At 45.5% G+C, this 19,676-nt stretch overlaps 2 protein-coding genes across 7 annotated transcripts in view; one reads left to right on the top strand and one right to left on the bottom strand.

The window, feature by feature from the left end:
- LOC144889525 (zinc finger BED domain-containing protein 5-like) overlaps positions 1–19,676 on the top strand; it is a 77,426-nt gene that overhangs the window by 55,067 nt on the left and 2,683 nt on the right. The window lies entirely within an intron of this gene.
- The window catches only part of LOC137413424 (E3 ubiquitin/ISG15 ligase TRIM25-like), an 88,371-nt gene continuing 70,174 nt past the window's right edge, over positions 1,480–19,676 (bottom strand). For 3 of the 6 annotated variants that reach the window (XM_078770092.1, XM_078770093.1, XM_078770091.1), the window contains exons 7-8: positions 13,245–13,304; positions 1,480–2,247 (exon numbers count right to left, since the gene is read on the bottom strand). In XM_078770092.1, coding sequence (XP_078626218.1) covers positions 1,721–2,247; positions 13,245–13,304 — 587 coding nt within the window. In that variant the 3' untranslated portion in view covers positions 1,480–1,720. Of the gene's footprint in view, positions 2,248–3,003; positions 3,303–13,244; positions 13,305–19,676 lie in introns of those variants that run through there. The other 3 variants (XM_078770096.1, XM_078770095.1, XM_078770094.1) reach the window with 1 other exon arrangement.

Genomic DNA, 19,676 nt, shown 5'->3' with positions numbered 1-19,676 from the left:
CTCTGTCCATGTTGAGCAACACGACGGCCATTGCGGAAGCCTGGGAATGACTCGATCACAAGTTCGACTTGACGTACGCCAAACGTGCCTTTGTGCACTGGTATGTGGGGGAAGGAATGGAGGAGGGAGAGTTCGCGGAGGCACGGGAGGACCTCGCCGCGCTGAAGGATTATGAGGAGGTTGGAGCTCACCTGGTTGAGGGAGAGGGGGAGGAGGGAGATGACATTTATGTGTCATGGAGATCCTTACGTAGATCCTTACAAAGTAACCGATTGCTGAAGTGGATCACACACTGGGTCCACCATATTTGTGTCATTTACACCTGGTTTACACGTAAAGTTTATTTACCTCCACCACCACATTTACCTCGTAAACCATCTCTGCAGGTCTCGAATGATGGACCCATCTTTGAAGCAAGTTAACTCAGGGAAGACTTTGCAACTTGAGTGAACAATTTGATCGTTTCCTTTTACCCAATATTAAAGAATCGGATCCATTGATGTTGTTGGTGTTTTGTCAACATCACGACAGGGGCTCAAACTCAAGACCCCAAGATCTTCAGCGAGCCACTTTAACCGTAAAGCCAGCACCAGGATTACTGGACCGTTGATCCATCTTGAACGGTTTACCTGTGATGCAGATCACTTGTTGACGTCATGGATTTATTTAATTTAAGCGGAATATATTACATTGTGACGTCACGTGGTAAGATCGGAGCACGAACATCAATTGCGGAGATTGTGAGGTTCGTGAAACGATGAACTCGATATCATGGCCCAAGAAGATGTCGAACGAGGCGGAGATGATAATCATAGACCAGAAGGAGACCGGGTCCAAAGATCCAAGGGCTCCCGTGGGTTGGACCGAGTCTGTATTGAGGGATTGATCACACAACCAGACATTGAGGAGGTGAACCTGTCTCCATTTTACCTCCAAATAAGCACGTGGGGACAGGTGGGATTCACACAAGCAAGGTGTGTCAAGTTACCAAGCACCTAGCTAGCGCTTGCCAAGCCAGCCGTTCCTTAACAGTTTTACATGGAGTGCTTGCTGGAACGACTAAGCTTCCTGGCGAGAGCTCTTCAAGAACCTTGGTAACTGAACACACCTTGGGGTTTACCTGGAGAATTGTTTTTTTTCATTCTGAGATCCTCACTTGAAATTAAAGTAAAGTCGAGATAGATTACACCTTTGGGGCACAGATGTGACGTCATCAATAGGTGAAACACATCGCAATCCCGATCGATTGGAATAAGAAATAAAATAATTACCTGGAGATTTTATGGTTTGAATGAAGAAGAGGATCAGAATGAACGTCTCACCTTGAGGGTTCTTCGTCTGATTCACGGCGAAGTCGGATCCGACTAAAAACTGCTCCTCCTTGTGGTTCATCGTTGAATCATTTTATTAGACAAAAAAGGTCACGTGGTGATTGTGTTCTGATTCGGGTCGAAACTGGGTTTAAACCCGAAAAGCATGTCGGGAATTGTTTTTATTTAAATTCAACATTCATGGAGAGATTTGGACTTCCAGTTCATGTCGGTTCAGGACATCAGGAAACAAAACTTATTACCTTCTTAAACTTCATTTAAAATAAACTTTCATCAGCTGGTGAATATATGTTATACACAAGAACCTGATTTTAATAAATTCAACACAAAATAATCTGCAGATTGTGAAATAAACTTTCATCACGAACAGAACGGAATGGACGAAATCATTAAAAGGAGCAAAACCGCACGGAGTCACCAACAACATGAACCGCAATCGCGGGTTTAACGGGGACCAGGAAGTTCCCCCTGAACACGTGCAGAACCCGCGAGTCCCCGAAACACGTAAACTCTCCCTCCTCACAATCCAACAAGAACCCAAACCGTTCAGGATCCCCCGGCACGGACAGGAGGGTTCCTTGATGGTTGTGCCATGTTGAGTATTCGTTTTCATATTTCTGTAAACACCAAGACTCGGGATTCCCTCCCAACCAGCACTCATTCCCTTCCCCTTTCCTCCCCATGGAGTTTAAACAGATCCCGATTCTCCACGAACGACTCGACCTCACATCGACCTCCCAGTAATGACGACTCGAGGAGAAACAATCAGATGAAAGAACTTGTGCAAGACGATCAAACCGATCAGGATGTTCTGGGTACTGATTGTCGGTCTCGGTTCGAGTCACCGTCCTGAGATCCCGGGAGATCTTGATCCGTCGATGTGCAGAGTTTGGGTTCAGACTCGGGGTCCGTCCATCTGCGGACACGACGACGCGGGGTCACAGACTTTGTTGGAGAGGGTGGTGGGGTATTTTGGAGGAGGCATGGGAGGGCGGATATTTTTTAGTAGGACGGAGGGGGGCTATTTTGGAGTAAGAGGGAGGAGGGTATTTTGGAGTAGGAGGGGAGGAGGGTATTTTGGAGTAGGAGGAGAGGGGAGGTATTTTGGAGTAGGACGGGAGGTATTTTGGAGTAGGAGGGAGGAGGGGTATTTTGGAGTAAGAGGGGAGGGGGGTATTTTGGAGTAGGACGGGAGGGGGGGGGGGTATTTTGGAGTAGGGGGAGGGGCAGTATTTTGGAGTAGGAGGAGAGGGGGGGTGTATTTTGGAGTAGGAGGGAGGAGGGGTATTTTGGAGTAAGAGGGGAGGGGGGTATTTTGGAGTCGGAGGGAGGGGGGGGTATTCTGGAGTCGGAGGGAGGAGGGTATTTTTGGAGTAGGAGGGGAGGGGGTATTTTGGAGTCGGAAGGGAGGGGGGTATTTTGGAGTAGGATGGAGGGGTATTTTGGAGTAAGAGGGGAGGGGGGTATTTTGGAGTCGGAGGGAGGGGGGGGGATTCTGGAGTCGGAGGGAGGAGGGTATTTTTGGAGTAGGAGGGGAGGGGGTATTTTGGAGTCGGAAGGGAGGGGGGTATTTTGGAGTGGGAGGGAGAGGGGGAATTATGGAGTAGGAGGGGAAGGGGGGTATTTATAAACTCTCACTCAAGTATTTACAGAAAGAGAGGGAGGTGGTCAAACAATGGGGGACAGAAGAGGATGCATAGGGTGGAGAAGGTGGATCCAGAAGGGACCTCGAAGGAAGGCGCGCTGGAAATTTGGAAGGAGAGATCTGGGTGGGGTGGGGTCAGACAAGTTCATGATTTTAGATTGGGGATAATCAGCTGATGGTGAAGACCTGTCGGGAGGAATGAGATTGAAGAGGAAGTGGAGGTTGGTTCCACAAGAGAGAAAAGGAGGAACGAATGAGGAGGTGAGCAGTGATCCTGGATTTTGGTAGTTTCACCAGAAGTGGGTTGATGGTGGACCATGTGAGCCCTGCAGAAACATGGGGAAGGGAAATGGGGGTGGGGGGGGGGGGAGGACAAAGCTGGGAAAGAGCAGAGTGTGTAAGACCAGAAAGGAGTTTCACTCTGTGTCTCTCTCACTCTGTGTCTCTCTCACTCTGTGTCTCTCTCACTCTGTGTCTCTCTCACTCTGTGTCTCTCTCACTCTGTGTCTCTCTCACTCTGTGTCTCTCTCACTCTGTGTCTCTCTCACTCTGTCTCTCTCTCTCTGTGTCTCTCTCTCTCTGTGTCTCTCTCTCTCTGTGTCTCTCTCTCTCTGTGTCTCTCTCTCTCTGTGTCTCTCTCTCTGTCTCTCTCTGTGTCTCTCTCTCTCTGTGTCTCTCTCTCTCTGTGTGTCTCTCTCTCTCTCTCTGTCTCTCTCTCTCTCTCTCTCTCTCTCTCTCTCTCTCTGTATCTCTCTCTCTCTGTGTCTCTCTCTCTCTGTGTCTCTCTCTCTCTCTGTGTGTCTCTCTCTCTGTGTCTCTCTCTCTCTCTCTCTCTGTCGCCACCTATCGGCCGTCGGTGCGTTGGGTGTAGCGTCATGGCGGCTGTGAGCAACTGCTCTGTGTTTTGGTGAGTCCATCGTGAGGTTTCCCCCCTCTCCTGCCCTCCCCTGCCCCCCTCCCTCTCCTTTTCCATCCTGTGTGCCTTGGCATTTGTTTTCATCTGTTCTACACCTTTGCCTTCGAGAGAGAGAGGATTGAGAGCGGGCCCATTTTGGGTGCGGCCTACTGGCGTTGACGGCGCGTTGTAAGCCATTTCTGTGCTTATAATGCACGTTTATTTTTACTTTAGTTCGTTTATTTAGGTTTGATACCCTCTTGTCCGGCTCGGACAAGCGGGGGGAGGGGGGGGGGTATTTTCGCCGGAATGGCGAATGCACGCTCTCGTCGCGATGACTTTGAAGGCTTAACCAGGAAGCACACGTTTGTGTGCGTGCCTCCGGATGGAGTCCCTGTCGAGGACATCATCCTCGCTGTGGGGAGCATTGTTGGGGATGAAAATATACGTGCAGCTTCGCGTATGAACCAGAAAGTGGTGGTGTTCGTTTCGGACGAGGAACTCGTCCATGACGTGGTAAGGGCGGGAATAACCACGGAAAGCGGTCACTTTATGATGGCGTCGCCACTATTAACTCCCGCGACGAGAGTGGTTATTTCTAACGTACCACCATTTATCCCAAATGACAAGTTAATGACCATGCTATCACGGTACGGTAAAATGGTATCGAGGATTTCAACAATCCCTCTTGGGTGTCGGAATGAACATGTTAAGCACGTAATGAGCTTCCGCAGACAAGTGTATGGTCCTTCCAGACCGTGGGGATGACACAGGCCTCAACATCACTTTCAAAATTAATTTTGAAGAGGCAAATTTCCAGCTATACGCATCGTCCACCACCTTAACATGCTTTCAGTGTGGAGCGTATGGACATTTAAAACGTTCTTGTCCCAAAGCCTCATGTGTCAGGTGTGGCAAGACAGGTCACACTGCCATAGTTTGTAAGGAGGAGGTTGCTCTGCTAATGAATACGCCCAGTGGGAGGGAGGTTAACGCTGCTCCACTAATGAATACTCCCAGTGGGAGGGAGGTTAACGTTGCTCCACTAATTGAGATTCCCAGTGGGGGGGAGGTTAACGCATTGCCACCGCTTAAAATTCCTAATGAGGGTGAATCCAGTGTTCCAAGCGTGAACGTATTTATTCCTCCTCAGCAAAATGTTGAAATGGACACTGATAGTAAAGTGGGGACGAGTAAACGAAGGGCTCCGGATGATAGTGACTCATCTGGAGCAGGTAAAAAGGTTGTGCTCGATTTGCAGGCTGTTGGTGGGAAAACTCTTCAGGATGCACCTGGAATCTCTCTGCAAAGCGTGGACCAAATAAATAAAGAGGAAAACCCAGAAAAGAGCATCAGGGTTCAGCCACTAAAACAACGCGCTTCCATTACTCACACAGATGACGTTAATGATGTAAATAATTCAGGCCACGATACCGTGAATGGTGCATCATTGATCCAAGCGAATGTCGCCGAACAGGCTGACATCCATAATAAATCTGCCAATATAGCAGATACGGGTGGAAACATAAATCCACAGGAATGTGGGAATAATGATTTCATGCCAATTGAGGAAATCAGTAATCAATGTGCTGATGTTTCCCAAACACAGCACTGCGTGGACCCCCCAGACAAGGGAAGGCTAGGTTGCATAGCAGGAGAAGAAAACGGTATTGACCCAGACCCCATTGGACCACTTTCTGATTTATCAGAATCGGAAGAGGAGGTAGAGGTAACAGCATTATCACAATTAATGGCAGATCAACCCCCAACCCCTCCCCATATTGTTCTCTCATTCCTCAATGAAACGTATAGACAGCGAAATGTCATCATTGGGGATCATTTCCCTGATTTGGCTCCCTTTATTCAGGCTGCAAAACTAGTCATAAAAAAATCTGAGGAACTAAACCTAACAAAATCGCAGTTTCATCGACTAAAGAAAATCATAACAAAGGCAAAGAGTGAGTACTCACAGTGTCAGACAAAATTTACTAATGAGTGATGAAGACGCTTAATCTTGCAACACTCAATATAAATGGTGGTGGGGCCAGTCACGTCCGCCAGATCCAAGTGAATAGTTTATTCAAACGGAAACAAGTTGATGTAATATTACTGCAAGAAACTCATATTATTGAGAAGGTTGAACATGACTGGTGCAGCATGTTCAAAGGTAAATGTTTCTTCAGTAATATGTCATCTGTATCTGCTGGAGTGGGGTTTTTGTTAAAACCAGGACTTGTACCTGAATCTTGCCTCTTTCAGGAGGTGATTCGGGGACGTTTTGCCTCCCTAGAATTGGTGATCAATAGCCTGAAGCTTATTATTTTTAATGTATATGCACCAAGTGAGAGTACTGACCGTAAAGCCTTCTTTACTGAAGTGATAAACCATTTAAATTTGTTTGACCCAAATCAGTGCATATGCATGGGGGGAGATTTCAATTGTACGCTAGAGCCCAAAATAGACAGAAATTCACCGGAACCACATCCCGAGTCCCATGGTGACCTCTCCCAGTTTCTTTCAGGTGGGGCTTTTTTGGATGTATGGCGATTGATGCACCCAAATGACTGGCAGTTTACATGGTGTCGATGCTCCAATGGCCAAGTATCCTTAGCGAGGCTTGACCGCTGGTACATCACCCCACGATTAAGGAATATTGTAACCTCCTCAACTATTACCCCTTCCATCTTCTCTGACCACCACATGGTCACGATGGGCCTATCTTTCCCTCAATTCAAACGGAGGAGCGCCTATTGGAAATTCAATACAAGTCTTTTGGATGATACCCTGTTTAAGGAAGCCTTTCGCATCCTATGGATAGCTATAGTTGGAAAAAAGCCCCTCTTTGCTTCCACTAACCTTTGGTGGGATAATATGAAAACTCATATACGACTGTTTTGTCAACAGTTTAATTCCCACATCACTCATGAAAGTCAAATCACATTGGCACGGTTGGAAACCGAAATTCTAAAACTGCAAAACAAAATGGCAGAGCAAGAAAATGAGACAAATTATAAATTGCTCCTTGAAAAAATGACCCAACTCCGGGAACTATTACAGGAGAAGGCTGCAGGACTACTAGTTAGACTGAGAGTAAAAAGCATTAAAGTATCGGATAGTCCTAGCAAAGCCTTCTTTCACTTAGAAGCTGAAACGAAGCCTCCCCAGCTTATTTTATCAGTTAAGGACCCCAGTGGGAATGAAATTACAAGTTCTGATGGGGTAAAAATCACTATTAGAAAGTATTATTCTGAACTATTTGCTAAAAAAGATATATATGAGGATAAAATAAAATGTTTTACCTCCCATCTCCCAACCCTAACTGAGACTCAACGCCTGGAGCTGGATGTGCCTTTAAGCCTTGATGAGTTACAGCGTGCCCTGGTTGGAATGGAATCCGGAAAGGCTCCGGGAATTGATGGCCTGCCAGCTGAGTTTTACATGGAATTTTGGGACATTTTGGGCCCGGAACTATTGATTGTATTCCAAGAATCCTTGCGAAAATGTGTAATGCCACTAAGTCTGAGGAGAGCAGTGGTGAGTCTTCTCCCAAAGTCAGGAGATCTCCGGCGGATGGAGAATTGGAGACCGGTTTCAATAATGTGCACTGACTATAAAATGGTTTCGAAAGCAATGGCAAATCGTTTGAAAAAAGTCATTGGTGATCTGGTTTTACCTGATCAGACATTCTGCATCCCCAGTCGTTCGATTTACGACAACATTTTTTTCGTGCGGGATTTAATGTATGCTCGCCATGACCAAAATGATTTTGGAATATGTTTTCTAGACTTTGAAAAAGCCTTTGACAGCATTGACCATGTTTTCTTGTGCCATGTTCTTGAAGCATGTGGGTTTGGGGTAATTTTCAGGGCCTTTATAACTCTATTGTACACTGACATCTCCAGTGTAATTAAGGTGAACAATGAACTGGTTCCCCCCATAAAGGTTCAGAGGGGGGTACGGCAGGGTTGCCCAGTCTCAGGTTTGCTTTTTGCGTTAGCAATGGAGCCATTACTTTGCACACTGAGAAAGAATATCTCTGGCCTGACCTGTTTTCCTGGAAGCCCACCAATGACTATATCGGCCTATGCAGATGATGTTTGCATCATTATAAAAAACCACCAAGACATTGTTGCTCTTGTAAAGTCCTTAAGAACCTTTTTCATGGCTTCATCTCTGAAGGTTAATTGGACGAAAAGCAAAGCTCTTTGGGTGCCATACCTTAATAGTTGCCTACCTGTCTCAACACATCTGCCTGCTCTTCCAGAAAACTTGGAGTGGAAAGCAGATGGTGTTGATTACCTTGGTGTGTCCCTGGGCTCTACACAATTTGAGAAAAGGAATTGGGAAGGTGTGACTGGAGAAATAGACAGGAGGCTGAACCTGTGGAAAAGAGCCCTACCGCACCTCTCATTTAAGGGCCGAGTCTTAGTGGCAAACAACTTGGTTGCTACAACGTTGTGGCATCACTTTATTTGCCTGCAACCACCAGAAGTGCTGCTGGACAGGATACAGGCCAAACTTGTGGACTTTTTTTGGGGAGGCCATCATTGGCTGCGGCCAAGCGTAATATGCCATACTTCATCTGAAGGTGGTCAGAGCCTTGTTCACGTGAGATCCCGTCTCATGGCTTTTCGCCTGTGCTCCATTCAACGCCTCCTATTTGATGAAAACCTGCCAAACCATGCCTTGGCTTGCCATATTTTACAGCAGGCGGGTAGACTCGGCTATGGTCTCGAAGTATTCCTGACTCACCTTAAGTACGTGAATACATCAACGCTCCCCATATTTTACCAGAGCCTTCTCAGTGCCTGGGAAAGACTTTCCGTGAGCCGTAAAGCGGACACTTACTCCCCAAGGATGTTCGAGGTTGAACCCCTGTTCTTCAATCCTCTCTTCCCTGATGTTCTCAAGAGTCGTCATTTGTGCCAACGCTTTATTGAGGCAGGCATAAACAAAGTATGGCACCTTCGGCCAAACTCCGGTGTCGGGTGGAGGAATGTGGAGGAAATTTCAACCTTGACGGCGATTCGGTCCAAGAGGACAATTGGAACGATTTTGAGGAAAGTTGTTCAAAAACGTCATCAGCTACAGAAACTTTGGACTTGGAATACTTTTGGACACCCCAACGAGTCCCCGTTTCCGAAACTGATTTTTGACTGCTTTCCCAAGGAACTTCCACCTGTTAGCACAGGGACAAGTGTATTGCATGCTGAGAGCAGCAAGAGCCTGTATAGGTGGTGGTTATCTCAAGTTCTTGGTATTCCTCCGCTAAATGGAGTAGCACGATGGAAGAGGCTACTCCCTGCTGGGCCCCCCAATGAACCTGTATGGGAATCAATGTATTGTAAGCTGATTAACAAAAGAACAGGTGATCTTCAGTGGCGCCTTGCCCACTGGATCATCCCATGCAATACATATGTATGGAATTTTGCCCCAATATCTGCATGTTGCCCCTTTTGTTCTGTAAATGAGGATGTTTTTCATTTTTTTATTGGTTGTGAAAGACTTTTTCCTTTATTTGAATGGTTAGACTTTGTGTCGTTCAAAATGAATTTCAGATTTACTTTTCGATCCTTTATTTTTGGGCTCAAAAAGAGACGGCAACACAACAAAGAATATGAACTGTTGTGCTTTTTTGTAGCTACAGCAAAGCTTGCTACTTACCTGTCCAGAAAGGAGAAGCGGAATGGTAAGCCCATTCATCAATGCAATGTCATGACGTTTTTCAATGCACTGTGTGCTGCAAGGCTAAAACATGAGTTTGAGTTTTCCAAGATCATGGGTGAAATTGATGGATTTGTAGAAAAATGGTGTTTGAAAAGTGTCTGTGAAGTCTGCCAAAACGAGTTGGTATTATTTTTCTCTTGATTGTTCATAATTTCTACACTTCGTAGTATTGCTGCAGAAGATTGCATTTGTTTTCGGTAAAATTTGAACTGATCAGCGCATGTATCTGTATTGTTTCCTCGCTTCATCGTTTTCTCTTGTTTTTGGCTTTGTTGATTTTATACACTGTACATCCATGCACTTTATATTTTTTGGAATAAAAGGACGTCAAAAGTCAAAAGTCTGTGTCTCTCTCTCTGTGTCTCTCTCTCTCTCTCTCTCTCTCTCTCTCTCTCTCTCTCTCTCTCTCTCTCTCTCTCTCTCTCTCTCTCTCTCTCTCTCTCTGTGTGTCTCTCTCTCTCTCTCTCTCTCTCTCTCTGTGTGTCTCTCTCTCTCTCTCTCTCTCTCTGTGTGTCTCTGTCTCTGTGTCTCTCTCTCTCTCTCTGTGTCTCTCTCTCTCTCTCTCTCTCTCTCTCTCTCTCTCTCTCTCTCTCTCTCTCTCTCTCTCTCTCGCTGATTTGCAAGGCAGTGGCAGAGAGCACGTTACCACCAAGCACAGGACTGTGATGTTTTTGGAATGGATGAAGAAAGGAGGGAAGTTCAGAGCAGGGATCAGAAAATTATTAGGCAGGGAAAGTGGAGAGGAAACGTCGCCAAAGAGTACAAGGAGAAGATGAAAGGAAGGTAAGATGAACTTTGCGAAGAAGCAGAAGGTTTGGAGAAGGAAGAGAACAAGTATGGAGTGGCATTTAGGGGAACTGCAGAAGTTTTGTGTGGAAGGACATCAGGAAAGGGATTATGGGAGTGAAGAGGGTGGATAGAAGGAGAATGGATGAACTGAGGGAGGAGATTGATGTGCAGATGAGCTTGACGGGGAGATTGGTGAAATGCCGGCTGAGATGGGCTGGACACGATGCGGATGGGGGAAGAGAGACTGGCAAAGAGAGCAGATAGGTTGAAGGAGCAAGAAGGAGGAAAAGAGGGAGACCGCGTTTGAGATGGGAGGATTGTGTGAGGAGAGATATCAGTAACGTGGGGGTGATTGGAGAGTGGAGAGAGTTGGTTGAAGACAGAAGGAAGTGGAGGAGTATCGTGGTCAAGGAAGGGCAGGAGTTTGGTGCCATCGGACCTCACCCCTTATACAGGGAAGAGGAGGTGAAGATAAAAGGCAACAAAGAACCGTCAACACAAACAAACTAAAAAAAGCAAAATGGACGATCGGCTTGGGATATTAACTTAATCCACGATTATCACAAATGAAACGAGAACGTCACTCGGTAGAGTGCATACCTCCGCCAGGCTGAACAGTTCATGGTTTCTATCGCACCGATAGGCCGGATCTGGATTCGGAACTGAACTAAAATCGAATCGGCTTGTTCTCGTCGCCAAACCAAATCAACCTAGTTTCGTCATAACTCGTACATAACTTTTTAAAATATCATGTTATACTGTACATCACTTGTCACCCGATCTCTCAATGGTGAAGAATCACTTAAAAATCAAATCATTCTCGCATCCAAATCCACATTCAGATCTTCACCAAAATCGAATCGATTAGTCCTCATCACACACCCAACCTGTCCACCAAGTTTCGTCCAAATCCGTACACAACGTTTTGAGATATCCTGCAATATATCATTTTTTGCACAATCTCCCAATGGTGAAGAATCACTTTAATAATTCTACTATCCGGATCCGAATCCGGATCTTCACCAAAATCTAATCATTTCGTCCTTGTCACATACGCTACATCTCTGCCAAATTCCGTTTGAAGCCGTCCACAACTCTTTGAGATATCTTGTTCAAACAGACAAGGAAACAGACAGGGGTGAAAATATTGCACCTTCGGTGGCGCAGGTAAAAATCCAACTGATTTGAACATGAAATGCACGGTCAAAGGTAAACAAAAAGACAAAGGTAAACCCAGAAAAAAGACAATCATTTATCCTCCTTATCAAACATCATTCTTCCTCATTTCCACCATACTTACGACCCTCTCCTCCACCACGTTTACCACCCTCTCCTCCACCACGTTTACCACCCTCTCCTCCACCACGTTTACCACCCTCTCCTCCACCACGTTTACCACTCTCTCCTCCACCACGTTTACCACCCTCTCCTCCACCACGTTTACCACCCTCTCCTCCACCACGTTTACCATCCTCTCCTCCACCACGTTTACCACCCTCTCCTCCACCACGTTTACCACCCTCTCCTCCACCATGTTTACCACCCTCTCCTCCACCATGTTTACCACCCTCTCCTCCACCACGTTTACCACCCTCTCCTCCACCACGTTTACCACCCTCTCCTCCACCACGTTTACCACCCTCTCCTCCACCACGTTTACCACCCTCTTCCACCACGTTTACAACGCTCTTCCACCACGTTTACCTCCCTCTCCTCCACCACGTTTACCACCCTCTCTTCCACCACGTTTACCACCCTCTCCTCCACCACGTTTACCACCCTCTCCTCCACCACGTTTACCACCCTCTCCTCCACGTTTACCACCCTCTCTTCCAACACGTTTACCACCCTCTCTTCCACCACGTTTACCACCCTCTCTTCCACCACGTTTACCACCCTCTCCTCCACCACGTTTACCACCCTTTCTTCCACCACGTTTACCTCCCTCTCTTCCACCACGTTTACCACCCTCTTCTCCACGTTTACCACCCTCTCTTCTACCACGTTTACCACCCTCTCTTCCACCACGTTTACCACCCTCTCTTCCACCACGTTTACCACCCTCTCTTCAACCACGTTTACCACCCTCTCTTCAACCACGTTTACCACCCTCTCCTCCACCACGTTTACCACCCTCTCCTCCACCACGTTTACCACCCTCTCCTCCACCACGTTTACCACCCTCTCTTCCACCACGTTTACCACCCTCTCTTCCACCACGTTTACCACCCTCTCCTCCACCACGTTTACCACCCTCTCCTCCACCACGTTTACCACCCTCTCCTCCACCACGTTTACCACCCTCTCCTCCACCACGTTTACCACCCTCTCCTCCACCACGTTTACCACCCTCTCTTCCACCACGTTTACCACGCTCTCCTCCACCACGTTTACTATCCTCTCCTCCACCACGTTTCCCACCCTCTCCTCCACCACGTTTACCACCCTCTCCTCCACCACGTTTACCACCCTCTCCTCCACCACGTTTACCACCCTCTCCTCCACCACGTTTACCACCCTCTCCTCCACCACGTTTACCACCCTCTCCTCCACCACGTTTACCACCCTCTCCTCCACCACGTTTACCACCCTCTGCTCCACCACGTTTACCACCCTCTCCTCCACCACGTTTACCACCCTCTCCTCCACCACGTTTACCACCCTCTCCTCCACCACGTTTACCACCCTCTCCTCCACCACGTTTACCACCCTCTCCTCCACCACGTTTACCACCCTCTCCTCCACCACGTTTACCACCCTCTCCTCCACCACGTTTACCACCCTCTCCTCCACCACGTTTACCACCCTCTCCTCCACCACGTTTACCGCCCTCTCTGCCACCATCCCTTTCACTTACAAAGACGTTTCAGGGTGTTGAACTCCAGGTCGGCAATTTGCACCTGCTTCACCAACTCTTCTGTGGAAATTAATGAACAAAAGAAATCGTGAAATTAAAATCACTGTGATTATTAAATAAACTTAATCTTATTATCACAAAATATTGGTCACATTATCTTGCATTACTTCGGCCTTCATATTGGATGTCCTGCTGGGTGTTCCTGGAGGAAGATATTTTTCAAATGCCGAGATCTGAATTAAAAATCCACCATCCCATTCCACTTTGTCTATATTGAGATACATGTCAATTTTTAATAAACAAGACCACAAAATCCTCAGATACTTATCAGATGCAAGTGAAGCGTGTCCAAAAATCTTTGAAAATCTGTTGAAATTTTCACAATGTTGTTTACACATTTGGTGATGATTCCCTGCCAAGTTTAGACATCTGGTAAGGTTCATGATGAACAAAAATTCAGATACAATTTAAACAACACATGAAATATTGTGATGTGGAAGCAGGGGGGCAGGTGGGGGGTTCATAGTGAGACTGGTAAGTGTAACATAGACCGTGTGTTTCGAGTAGATTAGATTGCCATGTATCACGGACCTATCAGTAATCCAGCAGAACTTTGAGGTAACCTTGCACTAAAGGTCCCACAATGGTTTTTTCTTGATTTTGCATCTTCAGACCATGTAGACTCAGAAACTCGAGGGTGCCAAGCTGGCACCCTTGAGCGTTTTGCAGAAATCGCGGGTTACCAAGGTAACCATTCCCATCGATTTGGGTGTAAATAATAACAACGAAATCTGCATATATTAGCAACTATAGCTGCCCTGATATTGATTAATATGTCAATTTGTATGTTTTCTGACACGAGGAATCCGTTGGACACATTATTCTGATGATTAAAGGTCAAGGTCATATTACAATGTCAAGGTCACACCAAAAATATGATAATTCGAACATTGTTTTATTGTTAAAACTAAATATTTCACCACACTGAGTAGTGTTATGGTGTTCTAAAGTGTACATAAAATGTCACCAGTTGTAGATACTACTTAAACACTAGATATTTAAACGAAAACTTAATAATGTTGACACGAAAATAAGTGTGTATAAGTCCGACCATAAGGGCAACATATTATTACGAAGCTAAATACGAGTCTAAAGCACGGAAAAGTTCAGCGGTCAGCCCAACACAATTTGCTCAAATATGATAAAGCTCTTAATTGTTATTACAATATGAGCATCAACGGTTTTATATACATGTATATTATATGTACAGTCGGTACTGTTTATTACCCCCCCCCCCCAACCCCCCTCCCCTGGGATTTCAGCAAAATGTGAGATAAGCGATGCCGTAATAAGCAGCACAAATAAGGTAATTGTGCTGTGTATGATAATGTTTTTCAGCGTCCTAGTTTAATCAGTTTATCACGTTAATTGTTTATAATTCTGCATTTACATCTTCCTCATCAGGTACGGCCGGCACTACCATTTTAGTATGTTCATTACAACAGTCCAATTCACCTTCACAATGACAGAATATTGTGCAGGGCAACATTGAAGATGAACATGAACACCTTGATGACTTGCAGTTTTCGCAAGTGCACTTGATCAGTTTGAGTATGTCATCCGGTGCAGATGCTGTGTCCTGTGGAACCATCACAGGTTGCAAAGTTTTGTTCTCTGTATCTCGTGTCCATCCATACATGGTAGGGTCCATGTCTGGTGGACTAGCTTCTGCGGCATGTTTCCAGAGGCAGGCTTGTAAGTGGCCCCTCATTACATTAAGTTGAAAAGATTCATTGGTAGGGGGCAGAGACATGAGCTTTGGAGCAGAGACAATATTTGCCCTTGCTGTTTTCACTTTCCACATTTTGTAGCGCACATCGGTCATAGATGTGGCTTCAGCATGTCCATAACACGCAGCTATGAATGTAGTTGCCTCTTGGACAACATCTGCAAGTTGAGCTGTGATATTTCCCATTTCAGATAGTTGATGGCCTGCTTGAAGCACTTTCACTATTTTAACTTTTCCAATGCCCCAGTACTGAGCCACACTATCACATCCTGATAAGGCATGAGTTGATAATAGTTGGCCTGCAATGTCTTTGTCCTGGAAGGCAGTTGCTTGGATGTCAATACATCTCCTGTCTTTTGATGTGGCTTCCATCGTTACAGGGCACGTGAGCTGCATTTGCTGATAAAGGTGGACTAATAGTACTAACACGTCAGTATCATCCGAAATGACATTGATATTAACGTTCATAGCACCCTCTTCCACAATGGATAACATCTGGTGGATGATGATCAAATCAGCCTCCTCTTGGGTGTTTCTCATGTCTTCCCGGTGGATCATTAGTCCTTGGTTTATTTCCACAGGGACCGGATCGCTTCCTGTTACCACCAATTTGTGGCGGGTCGTCCTTAACTGTTCTCTCTGCTGACATAGTTTGTCAACGATCAGATGGATCAGCTGTACTTTGTTATAAGTCACAGTTAATACAACTTTCTGTGGTGGAAGAAGCATCGAACGTGAGAGATGATGTTTTCTGCTTGCTTCCTTCCCTCTTGATGCACGAGTAACACCTTTGATACTATAGTCTACATATCTATCAAACACTAGGTATACATCAGAATACTTCATCTTACTTGCCACATATGCAACAAAATTGTCGAGAAATTGTTGCACTGTACCTTGCGTTGGCCAGTGAACGACCCACAATATGGCGGAACCGTCGTCTATCACACTGGTAGATTTGTGTACAGATCTTGCAGTCACTTCAACTTTTAACCGGTTTCTGAGTTTCGATTTATTTATTGCTAATCTCATTTCGCCAGTGTTAGTGAACATTGAAGTAGGCATCGGTGCTAACTCGTACTTCAGAACTTCTTCAATATTCAAGTCCCTACCAGAAGCCTGCAGACCGATAATGCGCAAATAAATCAGATTGGTGTCATATACCTTTGTCGAGCCTATTTTAATGTCTTTTCGAGTCTGCCATAGTGTGCACATGTTTAGGAAGAGTATCATGAGGCCATGAAGGAAGAGTATCATGAAGAGTATCATGAGGCCATATCATGAGGCCATCATGAAACCTTGAGGCCATGTGCTTTCATACTGCTTCATCATCTGCTGACCTATTGACACCACTTCATGTACATTTACGTTAGGATCTACCACTCACTATTCTACCACTCACAATCTGGATGATGTGATCATTTGGGTGAGTGGTTGGATCAAGTGGATCAACTGATTCTTCCAGTTTTTGCTTGATTTTCGTTCTGTCCTTAGCATCTGATGTCACCCGAGCTTTCGTTTCCTCTTTGTGTAGATATGGGTCAAATTTCTCCTCTGAGGTCATATGAGATATGTCTTTTGCCAGAACACTAAAAATGTGAAGGCTGAGGGCCCACGTCTTCAGGGTGTTTGGTTTTAGTGTAATACCGATAATGCCATTGGGTCCCTTTCCATACCGCATGAATGTCGTTTCAATCATCATGTCGGTCCACATGCCATTCCAAGTGCCTGGCGTGTGCCGGGTAACATGATCTCCATTCATGAATCTTTTGAGGATGTGTGGCGGCATCGCTGCAACTGAGCGGAGATAATAAAGACCATAGTGAGCATAATTGGGATGATGAGCTGCAAAGAAGTAGGGTATCATATACTCCACAGCAAGCAGGTGAAGTGCCCAGTCTCCTTCCTTCTCAGCTCGACAAAACAACATCATTAGGAGAACTGGTTTGATCAACATATCTACCCAGAGCCGCGTGGTTCTGCTTTGGTTAGCTCTGTCTTCTAATACGGACATTAGGTCATTTGGATCGTCAGTTTGCTGCACTATGCTACTAAGTAGCTCCTCAACTACCATTCGCTGATTCGCCAAACTGATAGCGGCTGATTGGGATGACTGCAGGCATAAACTCTGCTGAATACACACTCCATGCTTCTTATATGAAAATACAGGAAAGCACGAATTAACAATGTGAAGACCGCTGTTATTATTTTTGGCGTGACTTTGACATTGTAATTTAACCTTGACCTTCAATCATCAACATAATGTGTCCACTTTATGTACACTTTATAACACTATAACACTACTCAGTGTGGTGAAATATTTAGTTTTAACAATAAAACAGTGTTCGAATTATCATATTTTTGGTGTGACCTTGACATTGTAATATGACCTTGACCTTCAATCATCAACATACTGTATCCAACGGATTCCTCGTGTTAGAAAACATACAACTTGACATATTAATCAATATCAGGGCAGCTATAGTTGCTAATATATGCAGATTTCGTTGTTATTATTTACACCCAAATCGATGGGAATGGTTACCTTGGTAACCCGCGATTTCTGCAAAACGCTCAAGGGTGCCAGCTTGGCACCCTCGAGTTTCTGAGTCTACATGGTCTGAAGATGCAAAATCAAGAAAAAACCATTGTGGGACCTTTAGTGCAAGGTTCAGCTAAAAATCCCTATTTAGCTGCCGGACCACAGAGTAAGTTGTTTTGTTTCATGTGATGCTGAAGAGGGAGCATATGTAATTTATAGACAATATAGTCATGGTGAAATTATGTGTGTAAAAACTTGTTAGTGGGTGGGGCTCGTTGAGGACCATAAAAAGACGCAATGGTAGCAGACTTTATTTTTATTGGGGCACCCCTGTGGGTATGGCGTCCCAGAGGTTGGCACCTCCCACAAGCAGTGGGTAGCTAATCATGGGACCAGCCACAGAAGGAGGCACTCCCAATGTCTACGAGGGATGGGTCTGTACATGCGCACGGAAGAGTTGAAGCGGGACCCTTGGAGACAATGAAGATCGGTCTTTTTCTCATTCTTTGTCTCGCTGGGTCTCTTCATTTTCTGCTTCTTCGTTGCTCAGGGAGGATTGCTCTCAAAACGTGGATGCCACCTTACAATCCCTTCCCTCCTCTTCATCCATAATTTATGTTTCGGAGCTTCACCATGACACTGCACACCACTCATCATGCCAAATGGAGGTCCTCGCCTGCTTACCCCCATTGTTTCCTAAGAGAGTGGTCTGTGCTGTGCTGCCTCATGGGGTTAGGATTGTTCTTTCTTCCTCCTTGCATAGACGTTTGCATTTCTCCACATCCATCTTTGTGTCTGCATGTTGACTCGCATGGTTTGTCTGATTTTCACCTCCCATCCCTTTTCCCCCATGCTCATCATAAATAACCCCTTATAAATTCCCTTTTTTAAGGCCATTTTCCCCGCCAGAGCGGGGGTTAGCCTTGCAGGCTCTATGATGAATCATCATGGTTCCCTTTTTATATATAAACCCTTGTAAAGGGAAGAAACATTTTCTTATAAAGGTAAGAAACTGTTGAATTTGCTTCATTTTTGGTGACGTTGGGGAACGGTTATGTTGTACATGAATTGCACTGAATGCAGTAGTTAGACCTTTCAGCTGTTGGCCAGATAACAGATCCCAGAGGAGACGGCCCCTGTTAACGGAGGTTGGCTGATGTGATATTTGCTGCTTAGGATAGGGACATTGTCTTGGGATAGGGATCTCCCTTTGCTGTGCAGAACCCATTGAATTTCCCCAAGGAAAATTATAAATCCAATTGTAGCGTAACAAAAGCGTGATTGGGCATTCAAAATTTAAAAGAGATTTTATTTTCTCAGTGGCGATTTGCTCGGTGGTGAGCCAGGGTAGTGCCTGACTGAGGAGGGGGAGCCGAGGATAGGAACCTCTCTCGCTCTGGACATCACTCGAAGCCCTATGACAGGTGTGAATGTCGGTCAAGAGTCTAGTGGGACGTTCATTCAGGCCATGTTCGAGCAAATAATGGGGAAAAATTGGAGTATTTGGAGAACAAATGAGGTGAAATAAAAGAATACAAGGAGAAAGACATAAAACGTCATTGCCACTGTGGTTTTAGTAATTTTGCTGAACAGAATTAAAGGCTGCCAGTTGGCCATCTTGGATCAGATCACAAATTAAAGTGAGGTGCATGTGTATGCCATCATGTACTGAGCTTGTGTCGTTTGAACAAAATCGGACCATGCGTGTGGTACCACCCAGACCCCACGGGGAGTCTTGTGGGGTGTGGCTTCCCCAGTTTACTGGGGCACCGTCAAAGCAACAAATATCTCCGTTTTTCTGGCTGTTTCTTCCCTTCCTCAAATTATAATTGGATCTCTTATAAAAGCCCTTGATCACCCCAAATGTAGATATTGTCAGCTATTTGTTAATCCCATTCAGTTGCAATCGTACCTGCCCTGGCTTTCTCACTCAGTCTATACAGACGTTCCGCAACCTATGGGTCGTGACGGATTTTCAATGGGTCGCACGATCGTTTCATAAATCGTGGGAAAAAAAACTTTATCGACGATTTATTTCTCCCGACTGAACAGAACAGAGATCAAACGTACGCCGACACAAACTTTATAGTGTGGACTCTTC

Source organism: Myxine glutinosa, chromosome 1, assembly GCF_964187855.1.
Source record: "Myxine glutinosa chromosome 1, kmMyxGlut1.1, whole genome shotgun sequence".
Lineage (NCBI taxonomy): Eukaryota > Metazoa > Chordata > Myxini > Myxiniformes > Myxinidae > Myxine > Myxine glutinosa.
Note: the sequence above shows the minus strand (reverse complement) of the source record. Positions and strands in the feature narration are given on the sequence as shown.